Source organism: Drosophila gunungcola, unplaced genomic scaffold (assembly GCF_025200985.1).
Source record: "Drosophila gunungcola strain Sukarami unplaced genomic scaffold, Dgunungcola_SK_2 000001F, whole genome shotgun sequence".
NCBI classification, from domain to species: Eukaryota; Metazoa; Arthropoda; class Insecta; order Diptera; family Drosophilidae; genus Drosophila; species Drosophila gunungcola.
This window is the reverse complement of record NW_026453197.1, coordinates 2,302,987-2,321,622: the sequence shown is the minus strand read 5'-3', so window position 1 is coordinate 2,321,622 and position 18,636 is coordinate 2,302,987. Positions and strand designations below refer to the sequence as shown.

The 18,636-nt window shown below is 38.4% G+C and overlaps 3 protein-coding genes across 12 annotated transcripts in view; 1 reads left to right on the top strand and 2 right to left on the bottom strand.

The window, feature by feature from the left end:
- Window positions 1-104: 104 nt before the first annotated feature.
- LOC128263056 (fat body protein 2) lies at window positions 105-1,085 on the bottom strand. The gene is made up of 2 exons (XM_052997716.1): window positions 672-1,085; window positions 105-602 (listed from the first exon to the last, which is right to left on the bottom strand). Exons 1-2 carry the CDS (start codon window positions 993-995, stop codon window positions 156-158), a joined length of 771 nt encoding a protein of 256 aa, XP_052853676.1. The 5' UTR covers window positions 996-1,085; the 3' UTR covers window positions 105-155.
- An 865-nt stretch (window positions 1,086-1,950) lies between these two features.
- LOC128261740 (uncharacterized) lies at window positions 1,951-12,392 on the bottom strand. 5 transcript variants are annotated; one of them, XM_052995574.1, is made up of 5 exons: window positions 11,980-12,392; window positions 7,841-8,170; window positions 5,284-5,465; window positions 3,133-5,217; window positions 1,951-2,366 (listed from the first exon to the last, which is right to left on the bottom strand). In XM_052995574.1, the coding sequence occupies exons 2-5, from the start codon at window positions 8,025-8,027 to the stop codon at window positions 1,962-1,964; spliced, it is 2,859 nt and encodes a 952-aa protein (XP_052851534.1). In that variant the 5' UTR covers window positions 8,028-8,170; window positions 11,980-12,392; the 3' UTR covers window positions 1,951-1,961. The 5 variants fall into 5 exon arrangements, with proteins under 5 accessions (XP_052851534.1, XP_052851537.1, XP_052851535.1 ...); XM_052995577.1 differs by having other exon boundaries at window positions 12,197-12,392; XM_052995575.1 differs by having other exon boundaries at window positions 12,232-12,392.
- Window positions 12,393-13,906: 1,514 nt separating this feature from the next.
- The window catches only part of LOC128261339 (potassium voltage-gated channel protein Shaw), a 48,114-nt gene continuing 43,384 nt past the window's right edge, over window positions 13,907-18,636 (top strand). For 2 of the 6 annotated variants that reach the window (XM_052994996.1, XM_052994997.1), the window contains exon 1: window positions 13,914-14,284. The gene's annotated coding sequence lies outside the window, so the exon portion shown is untranslated. Of the gene's footprint in view, window positions 14,285-18,636 lie in introns of all 6 variants that reach the window. The other 4 variants (XM_052994992.1, XM_052994995.1, XM_052994994.1 and 1 more) reach the window with 4 other exon arrangements.

The following is an 18,636-nucleotide window of genomic DNA, read 5'->3' as shown; positions in this document are numbered from 1 at the left end:
AGTTTTATAAGAAGGGTATTGTTTTTTGATTTATCGGCTTATACTCTAGTTGCAACTATTAAATAACCAGTTAACCACCCAAGGATTTACTAAAAAATGATATATAGATATTATAATCTCTCAATCCTGGCACTCTTTATTAGCTATCCAGCATTTTACATCTGCCAGTGCATCGTGGGCATGACTTCCTTGAGCTGGCCCATATTGACGATCCACATGCTGCCGTTCTTCATCATCTCCATCGCGTGGATCATTTGCATGGCGGCCTCCTCGGGCATCTGGCGCTTGGCACTCTCGATGGCCTCCACCATGGACTCGGAATGGTGCCAGGTGACGTTGTCGCGCAGGTTCGCCATCATCTCGCTGTTGGTCAGTCCTGGGCACATGGCCATGAACATGACGCCGGTCTTCTGGTAGATCCTCTTGTCACCCATTGAGCGGGTGAAGCCGAGGATGCCATGCATGGCGGCTGCATAGACGGCAAAGGCGGGTGCTGGCTCCAGGCCATAAACGGAGGACATGTTGACCACCATGCCGCCCATGCCCATCTGGGTCTTGTCCATGTACGGCATCGCCATCATGGTGGAGTGGATCATGCCAGTCTGAGGGAGAAAGTTCCGAGAAAGGGTTTGAAAAATAAGTAATGCAATGAAAGGTGTAAGCTTCCTTACCAGGTTCATGCCCATCGTCGCGTCCACATCCTTGTCGAGCAGGACACCCTCGCCGTGGATCATGACATCGATGTGGCCCATCATCTGGCCCATTTTCCTCATCGCCTGATCGATGGACATCCTGTCCATAAGATTCATTTGCATGAAAACCACCTTAACGGCGGGATTGATGGCCTGCAGCTTCTTCATCATCTCGACGTTCTCCATGCGATGCATGATGCCCATCATCTTGATGTCCTTTTCCATGAGCTGCATCACCATCTGCCAGCCAATTCCGCTGAAGCTGCCAACGTAGACAACATTCTTACCGGTCCAGTCGAACATTTTGGCTTGAGATTGGGTGCTGGGATTGGACTGACTAAGGCTGGATTGCGATGGGCTGACTGACTGACTCCGTCTGATTCGGTTCCAGCAGGTGACTGCACTTATATAATATCCCAGATGCACCGAGACCAGATGTCCAGCGCATCTGCTCTGATAACTTTGTTTCACAATGCAATAACAACGCCATAATTTCGGCTATCTTCGGGGGGTCAGCGGGTTGAAGATCACTTGTTGATACTTTGAGTTGGAAAAGACGACAACAAGTCTCTCGCCAGCATTTGCCAGTGGGGACCAGATAAGACTGCTAACGAGGGCGTTGGCTGGTTTAGCCGATCTTTCACCACCTGACGACACATCAATATTACTCATTCTAATATAGAGTTTGATAAAGACAATGTTGCAATAACTAGGAAATGTTGCATCACATTTGATTTAGGAAATAAGGTGTTCCCTTTTATATATACAGTACATCATTTCAGATTAGCATCATTAACATTTTCTGATTCATCGTCGAACTGCCGATTCATTTGCAATATTTAACCAATCTAAGTGATCTAAGACATCTAATAATATGTACCTTTTATATATAACAAGTATTGCATTTTGGTTTAAACATCAATATATATACCTATATATAAGGTATTACATGTGTTCACTCATTGAACACTACATTGTAAAATTTAAATGACAGTAGGCATATGATAAGCACTATTATTTCTTATGAAAACATTTTTAAATATTTATTTAAATTTCAAAACACTTATTTAAACATTTTCTTAGACAATCACAGATGTTTGGGCTACAACGATGCGTGGTATGGAATATATACAAATGCTAGAGAACAATTATTTTTTATAAATCAATCAAAATCATTTCATCTCAAGGTTCTTCCTTCGTCATCAATAAATAATCTCTGAATTTCGCCTGGCAAGTTTGGGGCTGCTGCTCTTCTCCAAAGCCCTCTTCCTATTGATAGAGTAGTGCCAGCACAAAACTACTGAGCAGAGCAATCAAAGTGGGTGTTAATCGTGATCCCCCGCCTCCAGTATTTGGTGGTTTTGCTGTTGTTGGCTTGCTAGATTCCGTGTCTTCTGTACTGCCACCATCAGACTTTAAGTCGGGATTATAATCGCCGCAGGTGGGGAAGTTCTCCGGAACCGGGACCATTTGATCATCGTCACCCACTTTGAAGACCAATGCCATGCCAATCTCCGCATGGAACTCGATGTGACAGTGGAAGAGCCAATAGCCGGGATTGGAGGCCTCGAATCTGATGATGGTATAGCCTCCGTCAGGAATGGTGACAGTGTCCTTAACAGGTGGATTGTCAAGATTCCGTTTGAGTAAATTGAATTGATCGAGTTGTTTGATCTATAAGAAAAAAGGGAAAAAGTATGTTACTTTACTGATAAGCAAATAGAATTGTAAGAATAAAATATCTATTTGTTAAATCCAAAATGTTATATTTCATATTAAACACACTGGTAAAAAAACGTAGTAAATTCAAATATTTTCTGTTCAATTTAAATATTTTCCATAGATTTTCATCCTATGCGGTTTTTAATTAAAAACATTAAAAAATTTCATGTTTCATTTGACTGTTTTCGCACTTGATTTAAATATCTAAAAATGCATTTAAATCAAAAAGGAACTATTTCAAGTCTTATATTTTCCACATTAATTAACATTTGTAATATTAAATCATGTAATTTAATATACATTGTATTTAATATTATGATTTCATATTTAATTTTAATATTAAACATACAATTTTAAATGTAAAAGTCAGGTTATTATTTTTACGATTCCAATTTTTTTATCAGTTTATAAAACGTAATGATGGGCTTCTTTAGGCTTGATCAGTAGGACGAAACTGAATGTTATACGGATTGTATAATATTGCAAAACTAAATATTAATATATTTGCTTTAAATTTATTATTTTAAAGTTTAATAAGGTTCAAATTTAAAATAAATTTTTAGCTTTTAAAATCTGTTCCGAAAATATTTAAATTAATTTATTAAATAATTAAAAAAAAACATTTAAATGGATGAAAATACTAGCGAAAAAGATCTACTGCGTTTCTTTTACCAGTGTTTAGTTACCTTAAGTCCTTGAAAAACTTTTAGTTACTCACCATTTCAACTGTGACATTATCGCCCAATCGCTCCAATCCCATCACTCTAAAGGCATTCCCGTGCAAGTGGAAGGGATGGTTGGCGTAGTACTGGAATCCCTCATCCACGATGATCAGCTCGACCACTGCGCCCAAGGGCACCTGGAGAACGTGGTGGCACTTGCAGAATTCCTTGCGGCAATCGATGCCCTTGTCCGCCAGACTCGTTTCGTTACAGAAGTCAGAATCCTTCAGCTGACTCCTTGAGGGAAGCAGTGCCAGCGAGGGAAACTTCAGGGTGATGTGATTCAGCTGAGGGGTATAAAGTCGGTTCTGCTGTGTCATTTCCATGTCCATGGCATAGAGATCCTTGTCGTGGAAGTCGGGATTGTTTTTGGTGTAAAAGTCGTAGTAGATGAAGAACTTGTAGTCCGCTTCCGGCTTAAGGGTATCGTGATCGATGCCAGACACATGATCGTAAATGGGTAGGGCCCTCATTTCCGCAACGGTTTTGGTGTCCGGATATCCGGGACCCCGGTTCATCACATTCAGTTCAATGCCCTCTGCCTTGTGGCCGTAACTTAATTCCGCGGTGGGCTCCTCGTCCGGAGCTCCTTCATAGCGCAGGATTGCCACTTGGAATGCGGAGGTGAAGACTTCGCTGCAGTCCATCAGTCCCTTTAGTCGGATCCAATAGTTTCCCACCTCAAGATTGGCATTTAGCACAAAATCGAATCGCTCGCCGGAATAGGTAACTATGGAACCCACATCCATGGCCTCGATGTCAAAGCCATCTGAGTTAATCGCTGTTAGATTATGACCATCTATGGAAACCACGATCGGACAGTTAAGGTACTCAGCGTTTATAATCCTGAAGCGGTAGCGAAAACCTCTTCTCACCGTATAGACCTGGTGGGGTACTAGTTCCAAGGGTATCTCGTTGAGATTACCCCTCTTTTGGCGGGAATTTACAGGAAAGAGTTTTGTGGTATTGGTCTTGGCCAAACGAGCCTGTCGCGGTAGAGTTTGCACGAAATCCACCTGGGACTTGGGCAGTGGATCCAGGGGTTGCGTGGTCCTCTCCTCCGACCTGCGGTGGGTTTGCTTGGCCTCCGCCCAAATGCGGTTGTAGTAACGTCCTCTTCCATTGATAAGCAGGTTGTGCGGTTTGTTATCACCCCTGGAGTGATGATGATAGGAAAATATGCTGGCCCCCGTATCGTGTATCCAATCCTGGACAACCATCACGTGTTCGCTTAGGTCAAAGTCGTAGAGTCCTCCATGCGGTTCGGCTGTCTTGGGTTTCCGGATGATCAGTGCACCGAAAACACCATCTCCCCTCTGCATTCCAGTGTGCGAGTGCCAGAAATGTGTGCCCGAGAGATCAGCAGGGAAGGTGTATCTGAAGGTCGCATGCGGGGTGATTGGGCACTGGGTGATGTGGGGCACACCATCCATATAGGGCGTCTTCTTCTGGTGCAGACCATGCCAGTGTATAGTGGTACTCTCGCCCAGCAGATGATTCTTTACGTCCACCACTATCTCATCGCCCTCGCAAACTTCAATCGCTGGTCCCGGCATCATGCGATTTACCACAGTGATGCTTCGTTCGAGACCATCTCCCATGACACAGTGAGGTCGGGAGCAATCCGTTAAGTTCCGAGGGCAATCGTAGCAGGCTTTCGAAAAGGTCTGGTACCACTCGACCACAAAAGTATAGCGACAGGTCATGGGTTCAGCACCGACTTGACAATCCCGGTTACAGGGATGCTTGCGATACCACTCGGCTGTCCAAATGTCATCAGTGGTTTCTTCATCGGGATCCTGAAGCTCCTCAATCCTTGCTGTTTGGAGTGGTCTGCAGTAGGGACAGCAATTCCGCACCTCTAACCTTGAGGCTGGACAATCTTCGGTCAATTCCGGACAGCTTCTTCTATACGTGTTCATGACGATTTGTCCATTATCCAGGCGTCCGCATTCGAGAAGAGTGCAATCTGCGTCGTTGTGCCAGGACTCTCCCACTCCATACAGGGTATGATTGTGCTGACAGTGGGTCCTTACGCACTCGCCACAACAACTGCCCTCGACACTGCGCAGTTCCGAACCCTGTTATATGCGAAAACATTGATGAGAAAACAATCCTCTACAAATATGGTTTTATATTCCACTTACCACTTCACAGTAGAACTCATTGCAATCCACTTGGGTCACCACAATATGGGCCTGTGGATCCTTGGCCACACCAGCAGCGCAGGAGTACACCAGACAAGGATCTTTGGAGGCAAACCACACGGCTCCGATCTCCTTGCGATAAGTGGTGTTGTGTTCTTGGTACAGACATATAGTATTTTCAGCTAAAAAATAAAATTATTTGTTAAGCATGTAAGTAATGTTAATCTTCGTAAATATGTCTATATAATCTATATAGACAGACAGACATCTCAAGGAAAATTTTAATCTTGCAATTATTCGGCTTTGTTCTTGTTTGGCCTGGCAAACAATCGTTTAGTGACACTAAACCTCGGGTAAATATAAGTCACTGGATCATAAAACAAAAACAGCCGAAAAGAAAAGACAAATATAAACAATTTGAGACCAAAACATTTTTTGTTGTCTTTTTGTCGGAGTATCACGCGCCTGAGATTCGCAATTTATAGCTCATTTAATTGAATGCATGGCTTAGTTTCACACTTGGGCATTTCCTACATATGTCTTGGATGCCAGAGTGCTATTATTAGTTCATAAATGTTCATTACACGTGCTAATTGTTTGGCCTTAGGTGCCTTGAACTCTGAGTCACAGACGAGTAGACAGGTGCGAATTTATATGAAAGTGAGAATTACTACTATGTGTATAATGACTTAGTTCTCACAATATAAATGAAAACCAGTTTTGTACTTTTACAATTCAATATCCTAAGTTCTTTTATAAATAAACGGTAATATTTTAAAAATAATTAAGAGTGACGCAAAGCTGCCCATAAATCTCTTTTCAACAGTGAAACAGTAATTGGATTCACATTTATTAGACATTTTATCTGGATAGCCACTTTTATTGCTTGTATAGATTGCGTCAAGTGTCGACACTCGTATGTTAATTAGTGCACACACATTCAAGAAGAAGTTTAAATATAAATTAAAATGCCATCAAGATCCGGATCAAGTTAGGTAAGCAGACCCGCTGGTTACAAATTTATCATTTTTACGGGTAATTCTAGTTTAGTAATTGCCCTTTGTCAATGTGGCATGAGTAAGCATTAGCTTGTAATCGGATATTGGTGGCGGATCTATGGGAAGTTTCAATTGCTCGGCTTATCTTTATAAGCCCCGCCATAGGCCCATAAATATTTCTGATCAGGAAAACGGCTTAGCCAAGCCGAACAGCAATAAAATATTTCGCTGTTCTAATCGACACCCAATGGATACAATAACCATTGGTAATCGGAAAATCACTGCTAAAAATACTCACACATTAAAAAACAATTAACTTTACGACAGCACGAAATTGTGATTAAGAATCAGATAAGCTGATAAGAAGTTCTTGTTACGCTTCCAAGAAACAAGTGTCTGTAATATTTGTGGCACATTTTGGACTATTGTTAAAATACAACTGCTTTTATGGTTTTTGTTTAGTTTTACAGCCTACCCTCACAATTTATTTTTTAATTTATTAATTTCTGAAAATAGCAAGGTGTTAATCATATGTACAAAGTTGCACATTCTGTTTTGTTTAATGGTTTTTAGTCTGAAATGATAGGCCTATTTTTGGCGAGGCTAAACTTAGAAAAGAAGTTTATTCGATTTTTGAAGGTAACCCATTTCATCCCAAGAAAGGCTTTTAAAACTTCTTTAATAATAAAACACATTATTCATGAATGAATCAACAGTTTTGTTTTGAAGTGAAATATGGGCTTGAGACATATGGAACTCAGGCTCATCCTGGTTGGGTTTTCTTTTATTTTTTCCTTTTTTAAGGGAGACTGGGCGACGTCAGCAGCTGTTTGGCATATAAATTATACCATATGCGAGTAATGCACGTACCTCGTACATATAGCCAGCTCCGTTAGGCGGATGTCTGTCAGTTAAGCATTAAGACCGCATTTATTGACTGTTTTTCGGTGAGTGTGAGTGTGAGGGGATTTCAGCGCTGGGCTGCATCGTTTATTAGCTCGTTATGGCCATTATTATGATTGCTTGCCTACCCGACGTTTGTTTTAACCATCAAGCACTCGCTTGATTATTTGCCGGACTTACGCAAATTCACATGCCAGGTGGGCAGATACTTATTTTTCGCATGTCAGTGGCAATCGCTGTTTACATTGTCTAAAGAAAATATAAATGAGTATATTTTACAAGGCGCTAATGTTTATGACGGCACTAAAATTGGTCAAGGCTGTTTGATGTGAATTGCCACGTGTGATTAACGTGTGATTCTTCGGCACAGGAAAACAAAAAGTTTTTTCCGCAAAAATTAAAAGTTATAAAAATTTAAGAACTAAAATGATCAGCCTCATCTTGAGTAGAAGGAAATGTTTAACCCAAGTTAATTTAAGCATTTTGTCTTAAAAAAATGTACAAAAAAAATTTGTATTATAATTAAAACAAATGTTTTTGTTTCTAACAAACAATTTAAATAACATTAATAAAATACGTTTAAAAATAGTTATTTAAATTTTAAAACATTATAAAGTGTAATACTATTGCTTATAATTGGATTCCTGTGCACTAACCTGCTGATTCGTTTACAGTTTGCAAGCCACTGGCGTGACTCACAAACTGCAGCAGCGCTGTTAAGACGACTGTTAGTCTGCTGCTGACAACCTTCATTTCGTTGTTGGTTCTGCTCGGCCTCTTTGTTGCTTTTGTTTTTGTTGCTGTAGGCTGGATCATTTGGTCATAATTATAGCTTACGCTCATTCAATTTGAGGTTATTGTTTTGGTTTTTATCCCAATTGTTTCTGGGTGGCTTTTTTTTGGCTATGATTGTCTCTTATTGAATATTTTGGAAGCTATGGTGTATGGTTATGCGGAAGTTGTTGTTGACTTTAACCAAAAATTGCCTGCAAATGAGACACATAAAATGAACATCGACCATTATTAGTACAAGTTGTGGGCTTCAATTAGACTTAATATTGTTATTATGTATTTATTCAGCTGCTGATTGTGGCATTTAATTTCAAATTTTATTGGAATATTTCTCTTGTTGTACCAATTATATTTGACTTGCTTGGCAGATGGTCGTGCTGACTGTTAATAAAACGAGTTGCTCTGGCATTAAATATGTTATATTACTTTTTATTGAAGTCAATTCTGATATATTTACTTGTGTCGGAGCCGAGAAGAAACTCTTTACCCTCGTTCAAGGCCATTTTACACCTTAGTACGCGATTTTGAACATTTAGATTTTATTAAATGCTTAAAATAAAATAATTTCAAATTATAATTGGACTTAATATTAACTCTTGATAAGCAATAGTTTAAAAAAATACTTCTTTTGATATGAAAGTATAATGTGTATCTTCAAAGCTCAATAATTGTTTCAGTAAATTGTTCATTCTTGCCTATTTTTCTAAGTTAGTAAGCTCATGTTCTAATTAATTTCTTTGTTCTATGCTGCTTGTTGTTCTTCCTATCTCCACACAAAACTCTTTAGCCTAATCAGTTTTCTTCTAATAAACAATAACAATTACCCAAATTGTTTTTCTCTTGTTATTGCCAAACTCAATCAATGGAAATATCCTATAACCCTATAACCATATTAGCCTGGCATCCTGTATTGACCTCGTCGCCCGAAAGAAAGGAGCACGCACATGGCCGAAAAGGGCAAACATATGAGGCTATATATTGTATATTAAGTTAAGTATGATTTACGGCCTGACTGTAAATATCACTCATACGCTCCGTAGTGCCGTTGTGTGCATGCGGGCTTTTGCTGTTGGTCCTATCAGCACATGGCCAGCAAGTTGAATCGCCGGTTCAACTCAAGACAGTGGCACATTCACATACACACACACATACTCACACACAAGGCACGTACGAATTTAATTAATTAGCACGCTGTTCCTTAAACACACACGCACACAGCGGTACAAGCTCACGTCCGCCAATGGGTCCACTGTCCATAAGCCAAAGTCCATTGGAGCCCCACACATGAAGAAAACTGCGCATAAATTATTAAAAGAAGGAAGGAAAATTCGAAACAAATGGCTCAAGACATTTTTCATACACATCAAGCTGTGTTTATTCTTAAATTTTCTTGGCATTAGGCTCAATATAAGATAAATCCTTTGAAAAAAGGTTGATAACAAAAATCAAGAAGTTTGAAATAGTCTGCAAAAATAGTATGGGTTTTAAGTGGCTTTAAAATGGGGCATTATAATATTTAATAAAGGAAAAACAAAACTTTAAATATTTTGCAACATTTTGGTACAAACAGCTTCCTTTGTCTATCTCCACGACTTTCGCTTTTACTTAACAACACTTAAAGAATCTTAAAGATTTATGTACTGAGAGTACCTTAAGGGCCAATGGACCTAACGCACTTCCGTTAACTGGGAACTAAGTACCCGGCTGCCTGGCACTCAATTTAAGTCTTGAAAAAACAACATAAAAACACAACAATTTAAAACCTATTAAAAGATATTTGTAATCACTTAATAGGCTATATAAACATTTGGAATAAGCTTTGCTGCCAGCCGGAACTAAAATATTAATTAACGGTCAAATGAGTAATCAATCAAAGTTCAAATATTTGTTTGATGCTCGATGTTTCCCTTAGGTGACTTTTAGCTCAATTAATTCTGATCATCTTTCACATATCTTAAGTGGTTTGGACCGGTATTTTTTTGCCGACGTGAGTAAACTGTTTGGTAGTAATACTTTTTGACAGACAATCACTTTAATTAACATGCCTCTTTGATTCTGAACTGCAAAAGTCACGTGGACACTGACCGCTTATTCATTGTGTATGTGGAGGCTAAGATCTGGGTTTTGATGTGAGCTGTCATTAAAATCCCACGAGGGTATTCCCTGAAAATAAGCACCTAGAGCGAAGTGTACTTTTACGATATTCTTTTGCGGTGACCTAATGAATATTTATTTTTTATTTCTTCAAAATTGATCTCAGCTTGGGAAGAGGTTTCTGTTCCTCTTGAATGAGTACAGTGACTGGAGATACCCATACAATTTACATTTTAAATCTTGAGAAACTAGAACAATGAAGGCATTAGATGATAGAGCCAAAATTCCAATGAACTTAATAATGGTTATTTTTAATTAAATGGAGGGTATTCTATATATTTTATTATAAAGTCAATTAATTACTTGAAAGCAAGGAATTAAATGAATTTATTTATTAAACACCGAATTTAATACCAAATCTTTAAGAGGAATTTAATTTATGGACTTGACAATTTTTCATAGCTTGTACCAACACAATGTTATTTAACCAAGCATTTCAATTTTAAGCGCATTCTGGTGGGCCTTTTAACCCGTCATTGATTGAATTTAAACAGATTACTTTAATTGTTTGTTTGTTTAACGGCCAATTTCTTTCTACCAACACTTAATGTCTCTGGCAATCAATCAGAAAAGGTTGTTATGCAAAGTTTGCTTTTATAATTTTTTGCCACGGAATTTTGTGTATTTTTCCGTATGGTAGGTACTACCAAATCACACGTTCGTAAAAAGGTTACATAATGCCCAAAGTGCTTTCCATTCCACGTTTTTACATATAAATATCAGGCTTGTTTATTATAATTTGATTTATTTAAGACCTTTTTTAACGAGTATCTTCCCTGGCTGTCCACTTATTTTGACAACAATTAGCTGATGCTGTGGCTGCTGCTTGACCGCATTTTCGATTTCTTTGTTGGCCATATGTTGGGGTAGGCAGCGAAAGAGAAAAATGCGATAAAAGCATGGCAAAAGCGGAGACGGAGTGGAAGGTTTTTAAGCGGCTTATCGCAGGTCCGGCGTTACGATGGCCAATTGGGGTTCCCGTTTTCTCCCTGGGAAATCCCTGTCACATCACCCACCAGGTATTTTAAGCCAGGTTCTGGCCAATACACCTATTGCTAGCCATGGTCAGCCGGTTTTCTCAACGAACCAGTCTTCTCCGAGTTATTTTTACTTACAAGCCGCGACCAAAACAAAAAACCAAAATCAAAACAAACTTTGGGTCATGCTCGAACCGAGTTACGTGCCGACGTGAAAAAAGAAACAAAGTGAAAAACAAAAGCCCAAAACCTTTTGTATTTGCTTATGTTCATTTAAAATATTCGGCAGTAATTTATGAATTGTGAATCATGTATTTGAAAGATTAATCTTGAGGGCCTTTTCTTGTTGTTGAATATAATCTCTACGGGTAAATGAATGAAGCAATTATTTTTTGTGATGCTATTCTTGGCCAGTCAAAAAACAATTTATGGGATTTTTCTCAATGTCACGGCCGTTTGTAAATGATTAGGAGGTGGGAGAATAAATTGCCCAAGCGTCGAATGGAAAATTCCCATCAAAGATATTATATTACTTATTGTTTAATTTTTAAAATATTTAATTTTTTATATTTGGGTTTCCATTATTTAACTGGAAATATTTTTTATGGAATAACTAACTTTTTAGAATATCACAATAATTAAAAGAGTCCAATTTATTTGTTAAATTTGGTTTCAATCAGATTGTTTTCACTTGTCAACTAAATTTCTTTTAAAAGGCTATATTTTGAAATCACAACAGTTCAAAAATTATTTTATTTCATATTCGCCAAGCAAAATTTCGCCACAAGTATCATTACTGTGACTTTAGTGTTATATCAAAGTTTCTGTTTATGAAACGTTTATGGAACACAATTAAAACATTTATGGCCTACGTGAATTGTGTTAGTCAGTGTGCGCTAAAGTTCCCGCTCTCTTGGCTTTATCCCAGCGAGTTAATTCACTTATCACACGACTCTGGGCATTATGATATAGCAAAATACTATTTGTTTAGCACAGACGCGACCGAATTTTATTACGTTCAGATAAAGGTCTGGTTTTAAATTCGTTCGGAACTCAATCACACGAGGATTGGCAGTGCAAAGTCCTTACAAATTAGGGATAATTTCGTGCCGTTTATCAACTACCATAGATGCGCACCGCTCGCCGCTTTAACCGAAACTAACTCGCGCCGAATGCAACTTGGGCGCTTTTGAAGATAGCCAACGACGCGCCGAAGAAAACGCGCTAAAACTGAGTGTGATTTCAGCCCAGTTCATGACGGAGTCTCGACCCTTTTGGCCCGTTCGCTTCGCCTGCTTCGACTGCTTCGGCAGCTGATAACGGGGCCGAAACGATCGGCTAAGAGAGCTAGCGATCGTAAGAGAGCGGCCTGTTGCCACCGTAATTAACCCGCACTTGTTGGCCATGTTAACACACGGTACTCGGTTAACAGAGATCTCGGGTGGTTATCTCCGTTGATTGGTCGAATGTTAAGAGCTCCCCTCAGAAGCTGCCGACGCGTCTGGCTTCCGTGTCTTGATAAGAATTCTTCACCTTTCCACAGCTGTGTCACTCGGTGCTACTCCCCATCCACTGAACTTCTGTCGATCTTTGCATTTATTAAACACTGTCCCAGCATATTTGCATTGATATTTTAATTTTAACCAATGTCTACGCTGCTCTGCGCTTGTTCGTTTTGATTGCTTTTTTTATTTTTCAACATTCAACTATTATTGAAATGTAGTTGCCATGATGAAGAAACTGGATTTTTGCCCAGATTGCTACTTGAATTCGACTTGATTGCTACTTGATATTGCCACCGTCATTAAATAGAATATTAATTAATTGGTGGGTGTCAACCCAATTGGTATCATGATTTTGCACAGTATATTGATCTTGGTGTATACATTTCTAAGAAACCGGGTATGCGTTAAAAATATTTGTTATTTTATTTTCAAAACTTGTTTAGTATTTATAGATTAAACTATTAGTTTTGGTAAGTAAGGTTTTAATTAGATAAAATCAGATTCATATCAAAAAGAAATATAAGCTTATCAGTGCAACCGTTTAAGGCAACAGTTTATTATCAAAATGTTAATAAAAATCACATTTTTAAATTCTTTTCCCAAAAAAAAAAAAAAAAAAACTACTTTAAGTATAGAAGGTATGTGGAATTAATAAACGCTTTATAAAGAATTTTCAAGTATTTTAGATTTTTTTTTTAAATTCGATTTAAATTCGGTTATAAATTACCTATGATATCCACACAAATTTCCACCGAATTTCAACTAAAGAGGTTTGTTGTAATCCTGGAAAAGTAAGACCTATTCATTAAGAAATGTATTTCTTTATTTATACACTATTATATGTTTAACGTGATTTAGGGATGTCAGGATTATAGTGACCTTAAAGTGTAAAGCACAACTTGGGTAACAAAGCATTCTTAAAATATGGAAAATAAATATTTGAAAAGACAATATCGTATTATTTTTGGTATGTTTTACATTCTGTGTTGTTTTGTAATTAGGGAACAATGATAAATAAATACAGCTGAAAAACATAATATTATAAACCAAGTTTTATAAAGTATTTATGCTCAGTGTACAGCCAAGCCGTATTCACCACACATTTCAAAAAGATTGAGAGCGAAAAGCTCCGCTCTCTGTCTTTCGGCAACTTCATCCGGCAGCATCCTGTTAATGGTCCTCACGAAGGCTCCCCGAACGCATGCGACTCGAGGCCCGAAGGCAAGGAGCCCACGCTGCATACTACGGATAGTACTACGGCATGTCCTTTTCGCAGGCTGCGCGCTGCGTTCAATTTTCCGCACTGGTTTCGGTTTCAGTTCGCTTGAGGACGTGCGTGCGGCAAGAACCTGCTGGAAGAGAATCGTACCAGATCGAACCTGGTTAATGGTCACTGGTTAGTGTGGCTCTAATCGAACGGATATCGCTTGGATGGGCGAACGGATAGATGTATGGATCTGTGGAATGCTGAAAATGTGTCAATATGTCAGTGTTAGTGTGAGTGAGTGTCCTTGGGCGGACTAACAGGTTCGCCGTCCTCCCAAGTGTTAAAGTGCGCCCAAAAGTATCTTCAACAAAAATACGACAAAAAGTACAAAAAATCTGGTGCCGCCTCTGATTTAAGTCGAAAGTTTGCCTTAAGGATTAAAACACCCACTTGGACTTTTAATAGGTAAGTTGTCTAGTTTGTTTTGGTTTTTTTTTAGAGGTCTTTGACGCCCTTTTGTTTTTTTTTAACTGTCGCCTTTGTTTTCCGGTCCCGACCTTTAATGTCATCCCTTGGAATTCTTTTAGTTGCTGCTGTTTCTGTTGTTGCCCACTACCCTGGGAGCCATAAAATAAATCAGCCAAAAATGTAGGTGGCCTTTTGTGCCGTCTTCAATTTATTTTGGTCTCCGATGAGCCCAAATTTTCGTGCGGAGATAATCTATAGTAATGGCATGTGTGGTGTGCCAGTTATGTGTAGTACGAAATTAGCAGTATATTTATGAAAATACATACGCAACCCATTTATTACTTGGAACTAAACGATTAAATAAATTTATTAAGGCATTAATAAAAAGATTAAAAAAGGTTTACAAAGAATTTACATTGTTATAAGTCGACTAAAATAGTTAAAGCAAAATATATAAAGCTATGGCATGCGGATATTAACACAATATTAAAGAAACGCTTATATATTTGGTTGGATTAAAAATGCTTTTTTTAACGCCTCAGTTGGCATTTTCTTCCTTTTTCTGTTTCGCTTTTTTTTTCCTTTTTATTTTATTGTAGTTTTTGGTGTTGGCCAGCGGCAAAAAGGTTTTATTTATGGCCTTTTCAGATTGGCCCAATGCCCACGATACATTTGCGAGACACTTTTTCAGTGTCGAAAACTTTTTTGTTTACTGTCAACTTTGGTGACATTTTATGTGGACCACGCAAGCAGGCACCAACTGCAATAAACATAAACACAAAATAGTCGCTAGTGCCGAACAAAGAAGCTGTAAAAAGCCGCCAAGAAATGCCAGTTAACTTTTCTCACATTCATCAAAGTCTTCGTCTTTATGCGCGTTGAATGCGAGCAATGAAAATCCTTTATGCTTTGTAATTGAGTTATGAGGCGCTACCAAGAACAAGAATGAAATAGCCTGGAATACTTAACAACCAACCTACTCACACTTGTGAATAATCAAACACGCTCTCTAAAGGTTGTACTTATACACAAAGAAATGTAAGACTCTTAAGGAATATTGCGAATATTTATAATAAAGGTGATTTAGCCAATAGCAAATTGAAATGAAAAAACTTTTATACGTTATGCTAATTAAATATTTTATTTTTAACTCGTGATATGGACCTATTTCAAAATATTCAAAATTGTAACCTACTTAATATATTTTATTTTTAACAAATTTTGTAAGATCCTTTTATATATTTTATAAAATAAACCCATTTGGTATTTATAAAGAAGTCCAATTAAAAGTATAGACCCGAGAAATAATTGTCTGAAAAAAGGCAAATGCTTTGAATATAAAGGACCTTTTTCACAGAACTTAAACTTACCAAAAAATAATTTGAAAATGAAAATTTTTGCTGTGTAAAACAAACGTCACAGACATTCAAACCGGGAGAGTATATTACTGAAAAAGAATATAAAACAAAGCAGGAGCAGCCATGAAAGAGTGAAGCAGACACGAGAAATGTAATTAAGGCGACGGAAGGAGCACCAAGAAAAGCAGGACGGATTGGCCATAAAACATGTACGCAAACAGAAATTGAGGCATAAACTACAATTGTTCAGATTATTGCACGTCGTGAGCTTAATGCAGCGGACAATGGGGATTTGAGGACTCGTTTCGCCAACGGCAAGGACTGGGAATGGGATGTCCTTTAATGGCTTTTCGCCTGCTTTATAATTTCGCAATTGTCATTGTCGTCACTGGCATGTAATTTTGCTTTATCGAACTGCCGTTTGCCTTTGTTTCTCTCTCTCTTTTTCTTCTTTTGTGTGCCAGCTGAAGTGGTGGTCTACGGCAAACGGGGCGTATACACAATATGAATAATTTATGTTTAAATTGGAAAATGGCCCACAAACAAATAAAATTCTAATTGCATTGAAGGCACTAGCTGAAAGGGGTTGCAAAGGTTTTGAGTTCAAGTAAAGTCGTTAGCTGAGGTTTTTGACCTAAAAATAGCGGAGAAAAAAATTATAAATTAAAAATTTCCTTTTTAACTATTTAAACGAATTGATGTTCTATACGTTTATGTTTACTGTTTGATCTCTTTATAAATCGATTTCAAAATGTACATATTTTAATGTTAATTATATTTAATGGTTATTGTCAAACTCTATTTACTTTTCCGCTCACGTCGTCGTCGATGTCACTCACTGTATCCATTAAGTTTTGTGCATAAAACAAAGATAATAAATCATCCTTTTTGAGCCGAAAAATTGCAAAATAAATTGGTACCTTAATGAAAACTGACGAAAATTAGATGACATCGACTTCATTTTTGCATTCATAAATCAATATTTTTGTTTCAAAATTTTGACAAGAACTTGGCAATAAACTATAAATTAAAATGCTAATACTAATATACTTACCTTAAGAAAGTTACACATTTATTTACATATCAGCAGTTTGAAAAGTTACTTTGCCTCAAAAGCTTAAGTTTTGTCCAATTAATTTATGCTAAAAGCAAAGTAGTAAGTCAAAGCCGCAAAAACTTTCAAGACCTTTATTGATAAAAACCGGATAAAGTTACCTAAATGAAAAAGTTCCATGGGGCTTGATTTTTTGCCGACAGCATAAACTCGAGATATTGGACAACAGGTTTTGAAAAATGCCACTAAAGGTAAAGTTTCCCGGGTGGAAAGTGGTTAGCGCAAAATGCGCCCAAAAGCATTTGCAATGAAATTCCAAGAAAACGCCAGGGAAGAATGGCTAGAAAAATATTTCCTTTGGCTGCCCGCGGGGACAGGCGGCCATCAACGGGGACTCCCCTTCGGGGGCTTTGAATATGGGTGGCAAATGGGGGCGGTCGTGGGTGGTAACTGGGAATGGCACCTCGGACCCCTCGGGCATCGAAAAAGGACCGGGGGCCTGTCATCGACAACAGCTGCTGCTTTCATGTCTGTGACCTACTGACTTGTGTAGCCTACTTTCCGGCGCTCCACCCACTCCACTTGAACGCTCCTGCGGAAGCTGAGCTTAATGACAGCGCCGGCCTTGCTGCATTTCTCCGCCCCACACCCCCCCCTCGAATTCTCTGGCACTGACGTTGACACAATTAAGAGCATGAAAAATACTTTGAAAATTTAATTAAACAGCCCGCCATTGACGTCACCACATAACCGAGTTCATCTTAAGTATGTGGATGCCTTGTCGCCTGGAGGAATGCGTTTCCACGCATCCCACTGAACGCCATTTGTCAAATGCTCTCGTGATCTCATCGATGTCTTTTGTGGCCTGATTGCCATTCCGCGTGACTTAATGTCGACCCGATAAGAATTTCCCAGTTTCGACTGCTATTTGTACGAGTGGTTAGAGAAAATATGTTAGCAAATGAAACGGTTGATAGCAAGTGACAAGCAGCAATCATTTCTTAGATCATTTCTGGGGGACTTTCGTAAAAATCGTGTTATGCAATTGTGAATATAATGTGAGTAAGAACTGGTGAATTTTTGTGAACTCCCTTGGTCTCACACTAAAAACTTTAATAGCTAATCTTATATTTTTGTTATAATGAGCCATTGAACCTTGAAAGCCTACGATCAACCGTTGTGGCTTGTTTTTGATTTATATGTTTTACATAAAAGCAAACACTTGCGTAAACAATTTGATTAAATCCAATACAGGAGTTTCGGCTGAAAACAAATTATTTAACCTGAAATCTCGACACGTGATGCAAACACACGTGGAATCAGGGTGGGGAATGGGAATGAAAAATGCCTGCCAAAGTGTAATTTAAGTCTGTAACACATTTACTTTATGGCAAATAAAATGTACTGTCAAGGGTGAGTGGGTGTGTTTGCCTTGGGTTTGCAGGCAAATATGTTTGCTTTTAATTAAAGGCCGGCAGGGACATTTGCCGAACCAGAAACAGAGCCAGAAACTAAGCAAGCTTTTGCCAGCCGAGCAAATTGCGATATCGGATGGGAATGAAATGAAATATTTTTCAATATTCCAGTGCGAAGGGCTGACGATGAGGGCGCGCATCTGTGCAACTATTTCAACTTACATTATTTATGTAAAATCCATGTTCTGTTATATGTCATAAGTGCTGTGCCGGCTATGGAGATTGAAAAGAAAATAGTTCCTCAGACAGCCTGCCAATGCCGCTCGCCCTTCTACTTTGTCTGGCTTAGTTCAAATATTTTTACATGTCAAACATCAAAAAAGGGAAAACTTTCTAGTTTCACATTTGCGTTCAACCAGGAACCACTGAGGAAAAGTAATGGGGTGGGATTTCAGAGAAAAGCAAGCACTAGAATAAGTTATGTACGTATAAATGTATGAATGTGGGCCATCCGGTTGAAGA

Bases quoted from the DNA above. Each gene is read 5' to 3' on its own strand.
- LOC128263056 (XM_052997716.1), bottom strand. From the start codon at position 995: ATGTTCGACTGGACCGGTAAGAATGTTGTCTACGTTGGCAGCTTCAGC. The intron at 603-671 runs GTAAGGAAGCTT...TTTCTCCCTCAG, and splicing joins CGACGATGGGCATGAACCTG to ACTGGCATGATCCACTCCAC.
- LOC128261740 (XM_052995574.1), bottom strand. From the start codon at position 8,027: ATGAGCGTAAGCTATAATTATGACCAAATGATCCAGCCTACAGCAACA. The intron at 5,466-7,840 runs GTTAGTGCACAG...TTTATTTTTTAG, and splicing joins AACTGTAAACGAATCAGCAG to CTGAAAATACTATATGTCTG. The intron at 5,218-5,283 runs GTAAGTGGAATA...CGCATATAACAG, and splicing joins ATGAGTTCTACTGTGAAGTG to GGTTCGGAACTGCGCAGTGT.